The 16,638-nt window shown below is 39.8% G+C and overlaps 1 protein-coding gene across 2 annotated transcripts in view; it reads left to right on the top strand.

The window, feature by feature from the left end:
* Positions 1-1,603: 1,603 nt before the first annotated feature.
* Positions 1,604-16,638, top strand: part of CPD (carboxypeptidase D) — an 82,153-nt gene continuing 67,118 nt past the window's right edge. For both annotated transcript variants that reach the window (XR_009614410.3, XM_060646867.3), the window contains exons 1-2: positions 1,604-2,406; positions 8,370-8,617. Coding sequence is in view for 1 of the 2 variants with exons in the window: in XM_060646867.3 (XP_060502850.1) it covers positions 1,670-2,406; positions 8,370-8,617 (985 nt within the window). In the remaining variant the exon portion in view is untranslated. The remainder of the gene's footprint in view (positions 2,407-8,369; positions 8,618-16,638) is intronic.

Here is a 16,638-nt window from a genome sequence, read left to right as displayed (position 1 = left end):
TGTCCAGAATTCCTCCTCTCCCTTCCAGCTTCTCTTCTCTTTTTCTCCTCCTCAGGTTGAATGAGATTTCCCTCACCTGAATATCTCTGTTGTAGCACTATCACAAACTGTATCCAATCTCTATCTTACCAGGACCTAGCTCTGCCATACAGTAGTTACTCAATAAATATTTGACAAAGGAATGAACTAATTCTTCACTGGTCATATTAGTGTTCAATCAGAGTTCAAGAAAGGGCCTTGAAATGCCTGGCTCTGAAAGAAGGAAATACAACACTTATTGCAATTATGTTGTTAGATGAGTAGAATTTCACACTTGATAAAAGAATTGTGAGGTTTTATGTTTCTTCAAGCTAAAGTGACTGAAGCTTATTTAAAAAAAATGTTTTTTTTTAATGTTTATTTATTTTTGAGACAGAGAGAGACAGAGCATGAACGGGGGAGGGGCAGAGAGAGAGGGAGATACAGAATCGGAAGCAGGCTCCAGGCTCTGAGCCATCAGCCCAGAGCCTGACGCGGGGCTCGAACTCACGAACGTGAGATCGTGACCTGAGCTGAAGTCGGACGCTCAACCGACTGAGCCACCCAGGCGCCCCTGAAGCTTATTTTAAAGACCAGTTTAAAAGGCCCTTTCTCTAAACGATAAAAACCGTATTATTTGCCAGCTTTGACAAAACCTTAAGGAGTTCAGGAATTATACTCACCAAGCGTTTCCAGAAATGTCATACCTGCTGCTTTGAAAATGTCATTCTAAGGCCACGGTTAAACAAATAACTTGTTCAGGAATAAGTGTGAGAGGTGAGAAAGTGAACTATGAAATGAAATCTGCGTACTGAGGGCTGACACCAGCACACACAAGAATTAGTGGCAGCGAAATAGCCTGGAGTGACACCAAAAGACAAAATATACATTATGCATTATTACACATTAACACAAAGAGAGCCTACTACCTAGCAGATTTCCATTAAACATAAAGGAGACACCTCCTGTCAACACAGAAACTAAAAACTGGAACGGACTGCTTTGTGAGGTGAGCTTCAAGTGTCCCACTGTCTTCAACAGCTTACAGGGCACTGGGCTCAAGCCAAGGCAGGGCGGCTCCGTTGGAAAGCGTGCAGGGTGGAAAGAGCTAAGGCGTCCTTCGGCTCTTAAAAGGTTGATTCTTTCGAACCTTTTGATTTTTTTTTTTTTTTTTTTTTGAGTCCTTTGATTCTTTGGAACCTTTTGATTCTTTCGATTCTCGGTTCTAAGCGTTAAAGCGCAGCGGGAGATAGCTGCAACAAAGATGGGAAAGGAACTAATAAGAGTACTCAGAGAAAAGCGGGTGAGAATTTAAGGGGTAAGCCATAAAGGAGAGATCGGACGAATAGAGGAAAAGCGGAGTAAACGCAGAAAAGGAAACGCGGAGGAGGGAAAGCGAGCGAGAGGAATCTTAGGGAAGGAAGAGAGCGACCAAACTCGTCCGGGACGAGAGGAAGGCACGCCCAGAGGGGGATCTGGGGCTTTAAGGAAAACCCCGCCCGCTGCGTGACGCCGCAGAAGGCCCGTCCACGATTGGCTGCGGCCGGAGGGCGGGAGGGGGTTGCTAGGCGCGGAGGGGATCCGGCGGGCCCCTGCCTCCCGGAGCCCGGAGCTGCGGGAGCGGAGCCGGGGTTAGCGGCGCTGCTGGAAGATGGCGAGCGGCTGGGACGCGCGGCCGCCCTGGCGGCCGGGGCGCCTCCCGCTTCTGCTGTGCCTGCTCCTGCTGCTGCTGCGGAACCCGGCCCGGGCAGCGCACATCAAGAAGGCGGAGGCGACGACAACGACGACCAGCGCTGGCGCCGAGGCGGACGAGGGCCAGTTCGACCGCTACTACCACGAAGAGGAGCTGGGCTCGACGCTGAGGGAGGCGGCGGCCGCGGGGCCCCCGGGCCTGGCGCGCCTCTTCAGCATCGGCAACTCGGTGGAGGGCCGGCCTCTGTGGGTGCTGCGCCTCACCGCCGGCCTGGGGCCGCCGCCTCCTGACGGCGAAGCGGGGCCCGACGCGGCGGGGCCGCTCCTGCCGGGCCGGCCGCAGGTGAAGCTGGTGGGCAATATGCACGGCGACGAGACCGTGTCGCGCCAGGTGCTGATCTACCTAGCCCGCGAGCTGGCGGCTGGCTACCGCCGCGGAGACCCGCGCATCGTCCGCCTGCTCAACACCACCGACGTGTACGTGCTGCCCAGCCTCAACCCCGACGGCTTTGAGCGCGCCCACGAGGGCGACTGCGGTCTCAGCGACAGTGGCCCCCCCGGGGCCAGCGGTCGCGACAACAGTCGCGGTCGTGACCTCAACCGCAGCTTTCCCGACCAGTTCAGCACCGGCGAGCCCCCTGCCCTGGATGAAGTGCCAGAGGTGCGCGCCCTCATGGACTGGATCCGCAGGAACAAGTGAGTGTCGTGAACCTTCTCCTCCCACCCCCATCCACGTGGGCCTCCACGGGCAGGGGCTGGGGCGGGCACTCAGTAGACACTCAAACAGTGCTTGCAGGCCTAAGGGACCGGGGTAGTGAAGGTGGAGAGCGACACGCCGTAACCTGGACAGGGCCCAGGCCGCTTAGCCTCTTATCTCGCTAATAGTCCAAGAAGCGCTGTCTAGAGGCTGTCATTTGTTCAACGCAAAGAGCTCTTTGGCTGGAAGAGAGACTCCTTTCTGACATTCTGGTCCGTGTTGTCACAAGACCATAGAATATGAGCAGTAGAAGAGAACTTAAGGATAACTTAGGTCAGCTCACTCATTTTATAGATAAGCTGTCGCTATTGCTGTTACTGCTGTGGGCACCCTGCTAAGTAAGCTCTTTCCCTGGGCTGCATGATCTCACTTTATGTTGGCCACAACCTCATGCAACAGACATCATTAAAATCCCTGTTTTGCATATAGAGGAAATTGAGGGTCAGATTGGTTAAGTAATTTCTATGGTGGGAAGTGTAGCTGGGACTTAGATTCTTTGACTCTTTGTCAGTGCTTTTAACAGCTATAGAGGGAGACTGTAGCCCAATAATGATAAATGACACTCCCTGGGTCTTCTTGGTTATTTGACAGAAACTGGTCCTCTTCCAGTCTTTACCTCTGACTCAGCTAGGGAGCATATGGCTATGGCTGGAGAACTTGCACAGAGCTGGTATCTTCATCTGTGAGCTGCTTCATTTTAGACTCTCTGGAAGGTTTCTGATGCTCTTCGCACACTATTAGTGGGCCAGGGCTGAATGGCTAATTGTCACATTTAATACATACCATAAGTGTTATTAAGCACTATGTGGGATGTAAAAAATTAAAAGCATGAGGACCTCAAGAAAATAGTGTGTAACAAGAGAATATTATAAATACATATGAGGTGTGTTTATATACCCAGTTAAACTTTACAGGAATTGTTCCTACTGGCAAAATGTGTGTGGGCTGCAATAATAAGGATCCTCTGTGGAAGAGGTAGAACTTGAACTGCGTCTTGAGAGATGAGTAGGATTTTCAGCAAAAAGGAGGAGGGGAGGAATAAAAGGAGAGAGAACTTACTCCAGATGGAATAATGTCTGGAGTGAGCATGTACTTCTTCCCTTTTCAAGCATCAGCTTTGCCAGCACATCCCCATTTTTGTGTCTTTCATAAGGCTTGTGAATAAACAGTTACTTGCCGTCTTGATTTGAAGATTTCTAAGTGACAGATACAATAAAGGTAATAATGAACAGAGAAGTTTCTCTGTGGGAATCCTCGCTTCTATAAGATTTCAATATGTATAGCAGACCTAGAAAATTCATAGGCATTATGACAGTCCTACTTTTTTTTTTTTTAATCTTCCACCTTTGACTTTACTCCTCTTTTTGAGCTCCCTTGTAGATATTTAACTTCACATACATTCTGGGAAGATTTTTTTTTTCTTTTAAAGATAACCATGTCATGATCTCTGATCATTTACCTAAGAAACATGACTTTAATATATATATCTTGTTGTCAGAAGCTGGGGTGGCTGAGGCTTTTCTGAGATGATATATCAAATGCGTTGTTTGCATTGCTTAAATGAAAACGCCCCGTCATGACCCTTGCAGATATGATATGAATTCCATGATGAGATTTTTCTCTTCAGTGTTAGTTCTGCGGTGGGTGACCAGAAATGAAAATGAGCTTTGCCTTGGTGCAAGTCACCTTGAGGCTATACCAAAAGCTTTAAACTTTAAAATGTGGAGCCAAAAATTTGCTCCCTGGTTAACTTTTTCATATTACAGTATTTAACAATTATAAGTTGTGGTTTGGGCCGGTTAGTTCAATGATTGGAGCTTGTGACGATTTTGAGTTCATCTGTGTTTGTTGGTATTATGCAGAAAGTCATTTTGTTCTGTGGCTATGGACTATCCTGATCGTACACAACCAGGTTTCAAACACATAACTCTCATCAGAAGGGAAAGTAGGTGACTACCTACATAGGGTGTACATGAAAAGTACATCCATCCATCTTCAGCTGTCAAATATCAACTCAAAATGCATACTCTAATGGTAAATTAATAATAAAGGACACAGATATGTGAATAAAATGAAAAACACAAGCATACACACAATTTGAGATGATGCTTAGAGTTAGCTTTATGAATTGGAAAATTAAGAACTGAACACATTAGTCTGTATGGGAAAATTACCTTTTTCAGTGTATTTTCTGAAATCATTTGAGTAATTTTTTTAAAGTTTATTTATTTTGAGAGAGAGAGAGAGTGCTAGCACAGGGGGAGGGGCAGAGAGAAAGGGAAAGAGAATCCCAAGCTGGTTCTGTGCTGTCAGCACAGAGCAGAGCCTGATGCAGGGCTCCATCCCAGGAACTGTGCGATCATGACCTGAGCTGAAATCAAGAGTCAGATGCTCACCCGACTGAGCCACACAGGCGCCCCGAGTAACTTCTTGATGTGCTACTCACCTAGCTATATTAGAAATAGATTTTTGTTGCTATTTTGGATATGTAAGAATTTAACACTTATTTCCGTCTGCTTAAGAAAGTGAATTTTCTTTGTTTCACTTTATACTTCATCCAATAGGTATTTTTGTATTATTGGTAATTGACACATATACTTAGGAAAATATACAAGGTTTTAACCCCATTATTAAAATAAAGATTTAATAGTTTTCTTCACCCCCATTTTTGAAAGCACACTAGGCTTCTTTAATTAAATATACCTGCTTAGACTTATATAGGAGATTAGCATATAAATGATTATTTGGTATGTTTGTGAAAAGCATTATCTTATTGCTGGGGGTGGGTACAATTTACTTTTGAGGAGCTTGTATTATATGTACAGTTTCCTGAATCTTGAGAATTTAGTTTATCATACTCAAGTCCTCTTAATTTTTAAAAGTTATAGGGTTATCCGGAAAGCATAACACAGTTAACTTAGAGATTAACTTTTAAATATCTATAGATTCTTGTTTATAATATTTATATTTAGCAGCTACTTTAAATCTTATGCAAGAAATAATATATGATACTAAAGTCAAGTATGAAAAACACTTAAATGATTTGAATGGAGCCATAAAATACCTTTCAAATAAATTGGATTGACATGCAAAGTTGGTTTGATAAAGACTAAAAGCGGTAAATTTCTAGCTACTGTAATAGGTATCACTTTGTCTTGAAATCCTTATAAGGGTAGCATTCATACTTTTAAGACTACATAAATAAAATAAGGAAGATCTAATAAGTGAATTTTATCGCTCAAGTAGATTGCAAATATTTTGTTCTACAAGTATTTGGTTAGGCCTTTTTTTTTTTTTTTTAACGTTTATTTATTTTTGAGACAGAGAGAGACAGAGAGAGACAGAGCATGAACGGGGGAGGGTCAGAGAGAGAGGGAGACACAGAATCTGAAACAGGCTCCAGGCTCTGAGCTGTCAGCACAGAGCCCGACGCAGGGCTCGAACTCACGGACCATGAGACCATGACCTGAGCCAAAGTCGGCCGCTTAACCGACTGAGCCACCCAGGCGCCCCGTGGTTAGGCCATTTTAATATTTCTGAAAAGCATTGCAAAAAAAAATGCCAAACAGTGAAAACTGCATTTAATAGAGAATCTTGGACTTTAAATTTTTTTTAATGTTTATTTATTTTTGAGAGAGAGAGAGAGAGAGAGAGAGTCAGAGCACAAGCAGGGGAGGGACAGAGAGAGAGGGAGACACAGAATCTGAAGCAGGCTCCAGGCTCTGAGCTGTCAGCACAGAGCCCGACGCAGGGCTTGAACTCACAAACTGTGAGATCATGACCTGAGCCGAAGTTGGACACCGAACTGACTGAACCACCCAGGTGCCCCAAGAATCTTGGACTTTAAAGTTTTAATTGAAAAATATACAATTAAAACAACATGCTTCACTTATTTCGAATATGCAGTTATCCATTTTAGTTTACTAGAATATGAATGCCATGAGGGCATTTTTATGTTTGTTCACTGATGTATTCCCTAGGGCCTAGAACATTTGACACATAGTTGACACTTAAAATTTGTTGCTGAATGGATGCCTGAACTAGGCTAGGCTTCTTGTAGCTCTCCCAAAATCACAGGGGGAGAGAAAAGCACTTAAATTATTTAAGGCATACGTATCAGAAAGTAAACTGATAATACCTTAGCAGTGGGTGCCAGATGGGTAGAATGGAATTAGAATGTTAGAATATATACTTAGGTTTTGTTTCTGTATCATTCTGTCACCCAAGGGCTAGCATTGGTAGTGGGGAATAAAATGAAAGCCTGAAGGCAGTGATTCCCTAGTCACTAGGATGTTAGATAGCTCCAAAGGAATGAACATTTGTTGAGCAGAGGATATAAAGCTGTTGTGCTGGAAGGTGTTGTATGTGTGTTAATTCTTATAACAATCCTGGGAAGCAGGTAGCATTAATCCCCATTTTACAGATGAGAGAGAAACTGGGGTTCAATGGTTTAGAGGCAGTAACTTCTGATCGTATTTTGTTGCTGGTTAGTGACAAGTCTGGGAGACTGAATGTTCTCCCCCATATTTGCCTGGCTCCAGACCTTGTGCTATTGCTGCTACTCCAAATGGCATCCTCTGGTGTCTGGAAGATTGCTAATAATAATTATATTAGTTTTTAACTAGTCTCTTTTCATAGTCTATTCTAGTATTTAATCACTGTTTTCATTGGCTAAGTTCTGTCTTCTGATGACCAGATTCTGTGTTACCAGTAATTTTCACTTTTTGATATTCTCTGGGATGGTATTGATGATACTTAAAATAACCTTTCAAATTAGACATATGATAGATCTGATTTTCTTTGAAGCAATGAAATGTTATATATAGAACTTCTGTAGGTCAGTTCATTTCAGCCACAAAAAGGCAGAAGCAAGAAAATCCAGTTTAGAGGGCCAAGAGGAGAGTGTTTAATCTGTACTCACAGTAATAGTTTAAACTGTTACATGAGAGACGGATGTATAAATAGGACTTGAGCATGTTTTTGCCTCTAGCTTTCACCATAAAAGGAGTTCTTCAGTATTTCAGTATCTATAAATTTCACCAAATTATAAATTGGTTCGCTTAGAACTAGAAACATAAAAAAAAATGTTTCTTTTATGGGAGCAGCCCTGTCTGCATGTCAGTTTATTTTTTAATGGGCCAATCAGAAACATTGGGCTTAGAGCTGCTTCTATGGTGACGCAATGGAGGACTAATCTTTTATGTGCTATATTGTTTTTCTCTGAAAGCAGCTCACTGTATCAGGTTCTCCCCACCCCCAGTCTTCTCAACTGTGGCTTCTCTTTTGAAAATGTGAATTTAGTATTCAGTATATTGTGAAACTGGAGTGAGGCAAAACACATCCTGTTTTAAATTAGACTTCCTACCTGAAACATTTTTGGATAGTAAATATAAAAAATCATGAAAGTCACTAACGTAACTCATGTATTCAACAAGTATTTATTTATACAAGCCATGTTTTCTACAATGTTAACATGTTACAAAATACAAGTCTTAGGTTGAACTACATGAAATTGCCACTTTTGTAGCTCAAAAAGTGACTGAACACTTGGAAGTTCATATTGTTCAACCTAACGCCAAATTTGAATTCCCTGAATAAGATGTCTTCTGAAACGTTAATTTATACTGTGATTCAGCTAATTTTTTAATGGTGGGAAAATTCTTAAAAGTTGATTGAGGTTAAGTTGAATTACAAAAACCATTGGACTGAAATTTGTTAAATTGATGATGCTTTCTTTCATTTTCTTTTTTGGTTGTTCTGCTTGTAATAGCTGATAGAGTTGTCTTCTGGGTCTCTAAGAGAGATACCTGAGTTCATTTATGAAAGATGTAGAATTTTTAAATACATGGCATTTTCTGTGCCTTTTTTTTTTTGGTGATACATGATTTGGTTGTTTTCAAAGGTTTGTGCTTTCTGGAAATCTGCATGGTGGCTCTGTGGTAGCAAGCTATCCTTTTGATGATTCTCCAGAACATAAGGCCACTGGAATCTATAGCAAAACCTCAGATGATGAAGTCTTTAAATACTTGGCAAAAGCCTATGCATCAAACCATCCCATAATGAAAACTGGTGCACCTCATTGTCCAGGAGATGAAGACGAAACTTTCAAAGATGGGATCACAAACGGCGCACACTGGTATGACGTGGAAGGTATGGAAAGGCCTGAATTTGCTATCTTTTCCCCCTTGTTCATTTAGCTTTCTTCCTTCCTCTTTCTTTTCTTTTGTTTTTAAATTAAGTAAGCTCTACGCCCAACATGGGGCTTGAACTCATGACCCCTTGAGATCAAGAGTGGCATGCTGTACCAACTGAGCCAGCCAGGTACCCCTCATTTAGCTTTCTTATGTATACTCTGAGTGGAAAAGAGGAAAATTTGAAGAATTCTAATTTTTAAAAATCTCCTTTTTCTATTTTGAAATTTTTAATCCCCCAGTAACGTTGAAACACTGCAATGAAAGCCTGTATATCCTTCATTTAAATTCCCCATCTGTTATCTTACCCTAAATGCTCCACCTCTCCCGTCCTTTCCTCCCACACATTCTCTTTTGCCAAACCATCCAAAAATAGGTGGCAGATTCCTTAATACTTCACCTGTAAGTACCTCAGCATGTATTTTCCAAGCACAGACACAGTATTGTGTACAACCATATTATCATTACTGTAACTGAGAGATCAATAGTAATTCAGGGGGCGCCTGGGTAGCTCAGTTGGTTGAGTGTCCGACTTTGGCTCAGGTCATGATCTCATGGTTTGTGGGTTTGAGCCCCACATCAGGCTCTGCGCTGACAACTCAGAGCCTGGAGCCTGCGTCAGATTCTGTTTCTCTCGCTCTTTGCCCTTCCCCCACTCATACTCTCTCAAAAATAAATAAACATTAAAAACTTTTTTTTTTTTAAAGACAGTAATTCAGTACTACCATCCTATATTCTGTCCATAAGTCAAATTTCCTTTATTATTCCCCACATATCCTATATAGCTCCTTTGCTTCCAGATCAGATCAGATCCAGTCAAGTTTCAAGCATTGGATTTGGCTCTTGTGTTTTTATAGTTTCCCCAGTTTAGAACTATTATATCAATACTCTCTTTTCTTAATGATGGTGAATCCTTTGAAGAGTTCAGGCTTTTCAGGTTCTTGTACTATAGAACATCCCATATTGTAGATCTGGTCAAATTTTCCAGCAAGACTATTATATAGATCATATCACATCAGGATGCACATAAAGTGTGTGTGTGCCATGTGGCCATGGTGGACATCTTAGTTAATGGATGTTCTTAGTTCTCTCCATTTTTAGATAAGGGCACATTTTCCTTTTATATTTTAATCTGTGAGGTGACCGTGAACTTTTTACAAAAAAATTTTTTAATGTTTATTTTTGAGAGAGAGAGAGAGAGACAGAATCCGAAGCAGGCTCCAGCCTCTGAGCTGTCAGCACAGAGCCTGATGCAGGGCTCAAAGTCACAAACCACAAGATCGTGACCTCAGATGAAGTCAGACATCTAACTGACTGAGCCACCTAGGCGCCCCAATCGTAGAATGTTTTTTTAGTTGTGGTTGAACACACACACATATATATAACATAAAATTTGTTAGTTGAACCATATTTAAGTATAGAATTAAGTGGCATTAATTACATTCACAGTGTTGCACAACCATGTCCCCACTGCCTACTTACAAAACTTTTTCATCACCCCAAACAAACTTGGTAACTATTAAGTCATAATTCTCCATTGCCTTCTAATCTCCTATCTCTGTGAATTTGCCTATTCTAGGTATTTCATATAACTGGAATCATATAATGTTGTCCTGCATCTGGCTTATTTCATTTAATACGATGATTTCAAGGTTCATCCATTTTGTAGCATGTATCAAAACTTCATTCTTTTTTTATGACGGAGAAATATTCCATTGTATGTATATACCCCATTTCATTTATCTATTCATCTATTTTTTCAAGTTTGTTTATTTTGAGAGAGAGGAAGAGAGCGTGAGCAGGGCAGGGGCAGAGAGAGAATCCCAAGCAGACTTTGTGCTGTCAGCGTGGAGCCTGATGTGGGGCTCAGTCTCATGAACAGTAAGATCATGACCTGAGCCAAAACCAAGAGTTGGACCCCTAACCAACTGAGCCACCCAGGTGCCCCTCCATTCATCTATTGATGAACACTGGATTGTTTTCACCTTTTAGCTATTGTGAATAATGCTGCTGTGGATGCTGGTGTACAAGTATCTGTTTAAGTCCTTGTTTTCAAATCTCTTGGATGTGTACTCAAGAATGGAATTGTTGGGTCATATAGTAATTTTCTGTTTAGCTTTAAGGAACCACCAAATTGTTTAACACAGTGGCTGTACCATTTTACATTCCCACCAGTAATGTACAAGGGTTCTTATTTTCCATGGAATATTATTTTTAAAAGAGTTGTTAAAGTAAGCTTGTTTACCTTCCTTTTAAATGTTATGTAAACAGCTATTGTGCTTTTTAAACTTTTTGTGTCCTTTGAATAATAACTTTTTTGTTTTTATAAACTCTTAGATTAATTAAGACTAAACAGAAGGAAGAAGTTAACTCATGGAAATGTCATGTGTAAAAACATTTTCTTCTCTTAGAATCTGCACATGGTAAAATGCCTTGTTAGCTCTTCCTTACTTTTTATTGGCCATTAGTCACATTATAAAGTGTCTTATGATATTTCTTTTAATGTGCCTTTATTTAAAACTTTGTGTTATTCTTTGACTTTTTATGTCAAGCACTGTTTACCCAAATTGGGTCCTAAGTTTGAGGACTTGATACTTTCTAGAGTGTTTTGATTCCCCTACAGTTTCTACCAATGTTTCTTGTATGTAACAAACATCCATAAAGAGGTTTAAAATAATTAGAAGCCATTTCTGCCCATAACAACTACAGGTGATTTGAAAACCATTTAAATTTTTTTTTTTTTTATTTTTATTTTTTTCAACGTTTTTTTATTTATTTTTGGGACAGAGAGAGACAGAGCATGAACGGGGGAGGGGCAGAGAGAGAGGGAGACACAGAATCGGAAACAGGCTCCAGGCTCCGAGCCATCAGCCCAGAGCCTGACGCGGGGCTCGAACTCACAGACCGCGAGATCGTGACCTGGCTGAAGTCGGACGCTTAACCGACTGCGCCACCCAGGCGCCCCTTAAATTTTTTTATAGATAAGGGACATAGTTTGATGTTTAATCCCATTTCAATCTTCAGCAAACATATTTAATAAAGCCTGTTCAGGAACTGGGGGTATTAAGATGTAGTCCAGTTGCTTCATTAATTTGAGATATTATTTAAAATAATGTGCTAAAAATAATGTACTTTTCTTTTTTGGAGATAATCATAAATGATTAGAAAATAATTTCTAGTTGATGACTGAGGATGGTAAATCTGTGTTATACTATTAAAAAAACAAGGGTGCTGCCTTCACAGTAAGTAAGATTATTTGGAGAAACCAGATATGAGATTTTCCTGATTCTTCAAACATCTGAAGAAGCTAAACTTTGCTGCTGCCATTATTATTGTTTTTATGAATACCAACTTTCCTCCTTCTCTAGCTGGATGGTCAGACATATTATCTATTATTTCTACAACAACTAGCATATCTTTCTTCCTACTCCAGTAATACTGAGCAGTTTTGGGAGTTTCAACAGGGCAGATTTTGTTTATCTTCCACAGGACTGCAGTGAGTAAGATGTTGTGAAACCTTGTGACTAGGCATATATTCAGACCCGGATGTCCTGGAGTAATTTTACCGATGCCTTATGATGTGTTTAGAAATTCTAGCCCAAGGAGGTATACGCTTTTACGGCTAAAAGTGAATATATTGATTTATTCCAATCCTTTTGCTTTATAGGAAATCAAGACCCCAGAGAGGAAATAACTTGTACGATATCATTTATTCTTTTAGCAAATATTTACTGAGTCTCTGCCACATCCCATATACTGTATTAGGTGATGGGAGCAAAACAGGAACAATTTCTGCTCTCAAGATCAGGCAGTGTATTAGAAGTATGAGGTATGGGGTCATCTGGCCCCACCACCTTCACCTTGGTTGCAGGGCTTGACTCAGCAGGTCTAGCTGACTAAGGGGGTGGGCCTTGCTTCTCTCAACACGTCTCTTAAACCTGCAGGATCCCTCTAGGGGATGACTCTCCTAATAAGGCCTCTGAATGAATAGTCATGCTCTGCTGCTAAAGCCTTGTTATTGTGAGAGCCTAAGCTGAACTTAATTTATGGAACAGGCTTACTTTTTTTTTTTTAACCACAGTGTGCTGATTTGTATGCCTTTTGTCTACCATTCTTATTTTCTTTCTAAACAGTTAAGAAGACATACAAATCATCTGATGGTTTAATATGTTTATTCCAAAGCAAACTGATGAAACTGAATTGTAGTTCTAGGTCAACTTCTAAGACTTGACTTCTTTCAACTTATAAAATTTTTAAGAGGGCATGTAACCCCAGACCACCTATAATTGAAATTATATGATCAAAAGCCACCCTTTGATGTAGCTTTTAGAAATTTACTTGGGCAGAATGCTGTTACATTTCATTTTCTTGCCGATAGAAGAACTCTAGAAGGCAGAGTAGTATAGTGGCTAAGGGTAGAGCTTTGGAATCCTGATGCCTTGAGTTTGAATTCCAGCTCTACACATGAGTGTGTGTGTGTGTGTGTGTGTGTGTGTGTGAGAGAGAGAGAGAGAGAGAGAGAGAGAGAGAGGAGAGAGAAGAAGAAGAAGAAGAAGAAGAAGAAGAAGAAGAAGAAGAAGAAGGAGAGGAGGAGGAGGAGGAGGAGGAGGAGGAGGAGGAGGAGAGATCTTGGACAAGTTAAGTAATTGCTCCAAGCCTCATTTCCCGCATATATAAAATGAGGATAAATACTATCTACCTCATAGTATTATGAGGCCCAAGTGAGAATGTATGTAAAGCACTGAGCCTAGCAGCTGGCACAATGGCTAACTTCTCTCTGGTAGAATTTAAACTTCATGAGGGCAGGACTTGATTTTTTCAGTTTTCTATTTCTAGCTCATAGAACTATGCCTGGTCTATAGAAGGGAAAAAATAAGCCTTTTTTGAATTTTGAATAAGTGAATTCTCAGCACCTGAAAAATGAGTACACAGTTATTTAAAATCTTAGATGATCTTTAGATGAGATAATCTTACAAAAATTTGTAAAACTGTTCCTCCTAGTTTCGTTCCCACTCTGAGAAAATAAGCTTGTCTTACTGGTAGATCCGAGATCTGTATTTTTCAGACTTTTTTTTTTTTTTTTTTTTATTGTGACCTACAATGTAAAATACCTTTCAGTCATTTAAATACATTCCATATATGTATAAAATTGAAACATTTCATGAAACAATAGTTAACTTTGTGGCATATTCTGGTATTGTTGTTTTCCAGTCTCTACCAGCTCATTAAACAAAAAATGCTTATCTGAACCTACTTCTATATTTCACAATCCACAAATGGGTCATGGCCTATAGTTTAAAAATGCATTGTTTTTGGTCACTCTATGGTAAAGTTGATTTATTTTCAAATTCTAAGTAGGAACAAAACACCTTATAAATTGTATGTGGTAACTTACTATTTAGGCTTTTTATTTTGCCCTGTCTTGTTTATATGTCAGCCATTTCCAGTGAGGACTAAGCCATACATGTTTATCTAAAATGACTTACTTTTAGATTGTTTTCTGTGTTATTTGAATGAGTGCTGAGATAGGAAATTGGTCAGAAATATTGTCAGGCCTGCGTGTGTTCATGTGAGTCTATGCATTCTATGATTAATTAAGCCAGCTGCCAGAGGCTTTATACTTACGTCTTTTTGAACCACTATTAACTTGGGACTGAGTCTTTTCAAACTGGTAATTATGAATTTTTTTCTGCTCTGGAAGAAGAAAATGTTGTGTGGATTTATCAAACTTTTTTCTTTCTCCTTTTATACTTTATTTCAGACTTTTTTCCCCTTCTCCTTTTATGGGCAGAGAGTTATGAAATGTGACCAGATAGCATATAACGTAAGAAATTCAGTTTTTTTGTGAGTATAAACATCTTTGATCATGTGGACAAGTATTCTTTGCATAAAGGGGAGGTCAGACTGAGCAGCACTGATGTACTCTAAATATTGAGGTATATTTGGCTTGAAGTAGATTGCTGGTGGAAAGGGAAAAACATGGGAAAAACAATTACCAAATTGTTTTGAACAACATGAAAGTTATATTTGCTCCAAAAATGAACTGAAAAGCTTATTCTTGAGGAGCATTTTCTGTGTCATTAAACAGGGCATTATGGTAAAAATGTGGAGAGAAGGGAACCCTGGTGCACCATTGGTGGGAATGTAAATTGGTACAGCCACTGTAGAAAACAGTATGGAGGTTCTTCAAAAAGTTAAAAATAGAAATACCATATAATCCAATAATTCCATTATTGGGTATTTACCCAAAGAAAATAAAAACACTAGTTTGGAAAGATACACACATCCCTATGTTTATTGCAGTGGTATTTACAATAGCCAAGAGATGGAAGCAACCTAAGTGTCCATCAATAGACAAATGGATAAGAAAGATGTGGTGTGTGTGTGTGTATGTGTATACATATATGTATGTGTATGTATATACACAATGGAATATTACACAGCCATTAGAAAAGGATGCATTTGTGCCATTTGAGACAACATGGGTGGACCTAGAGGGTATTACGCTCAGGGAAATAAGGCAGACTGAGAAAGACAAATACCATGTGATTTCACTCATAAGTAGAATCTAAACAAACGAATGAATAACTAAACAAATAGCTGAATCAAATCTATAAATACAGAGAACAAACTGATGGTTATCAGAGGGGAGGAGGGTGAGACTTGAGCAAAGTGGGTGAAGTGAATGGGCAATACAGGCTTCCAGTTATAGAATGAAAAAGTCATAGGAATAAAACGCACAGCATAAGGAATACAGTCAATGATGTCATGATGGAGATGTATCGGGATAGATGGTAGCTGCACTTGTGGTGAGCACAGCATAATGTATAAACTTGCCAAATCACTGTGTTGTACACCTGAAACTAACATTTCGTGTCAACTATACTCAAATAAATACACAAAAAGCAAAACAAAAATGAAAACCCAGGGCATTATGGGTTAATCATATGACACCAGAAAATCAGAATCTGTTTGAAACAAAAAAGAATCAAATAGAGAGTGTAAAACTAAAAAAAATGCAATATCTGATATTAAGAATAGACAAATTTGTAAATATAGTAGATTTTAAACATGTTTCTCTCCGTATTTGTTGGGTCACAGAGACAAAAATATCAGTAAGGACACAGTGGATTTAAATAACATAAATAAATCAACCTGACCTAATGAACATGTACAGAATACTGTCCTCACATCTAATTTTCATGCAGAGTCTTTACTAATCTGAAGTGTAGAGGATAGGTAATTTACCACTAGTTACACTTATGGAAGATGTGTCTGGTTCTATTAGCGCTCGTATTACTTTGTTTTTAAAATTATGTATTACAAGCAAAGTAGCAAACCTACAAAAACCTAAAGCGTTCTTATACCTTTGCTTATTTCACATTTTAATATCAAGTCTAAACTTACTGTTATGACACTACAAGTCCCAGAGTCTGACCCAAGCCTACATTTCTGGTCTTCTCTCCTACTTCACACCTGTACTCCTTGTCCTTTCCCTAAAATATGAACTTTTGGCTATTTTCTGGATTGCTTTTCTCCAGTTCCCCTGTAAGTTCCCTGAAACCTCCAGTGTAGTAACCGTCACTCTTGCCTTCCCAGGGTTTTTTGTTAATACCATCAATATAATGTTTATCCATTTATGTTGTTAATAGGTTTTTGTGTCTTCTGCTAGAGTGTGAATTATTTGATAATAAGGACAGTGTGGTACCATTTATTTGGAGTTATCTTTATACAAAATGTATTGGCACAGAAACAGTGCTAGAGGAAGAGAGACTAGGGAGGTTTTTACAGTTATTTGGAGCAAGGTCTTTCTGGGAGATAAGGGCTCTAGCTAGAGGGATTCTGTGGGAGTGAAAAGGGAGGATGAATATAAGAAACTACAAAAAAAATTACAGGATTGACCATCAGTTAGACAGTAGAACAGAGTGTCCAGAAGAAGGACTCAAAGATATAACTTGGAGGTTTTGAGCCTGGAAAAAT

The sequence above is a fragment of the Panthera onca genome, chromosome E1, assembly GCF_046562875.1.
Source record: "Panthera onca isolate mPanOnc1 chromosome E1, mPanOnc1 haplotype 2, whole genome shotgun sequence".
Taxonomy (NCBI): domain Eukaryota; kingdom Metazoa; phylum Chordata; class Mammalia; order Carnivora; family Felidae; genus Panthera; species Panthera onca.
This window is presented reverse-complemented; position numbering and strand designations above follow the sequence as displayed.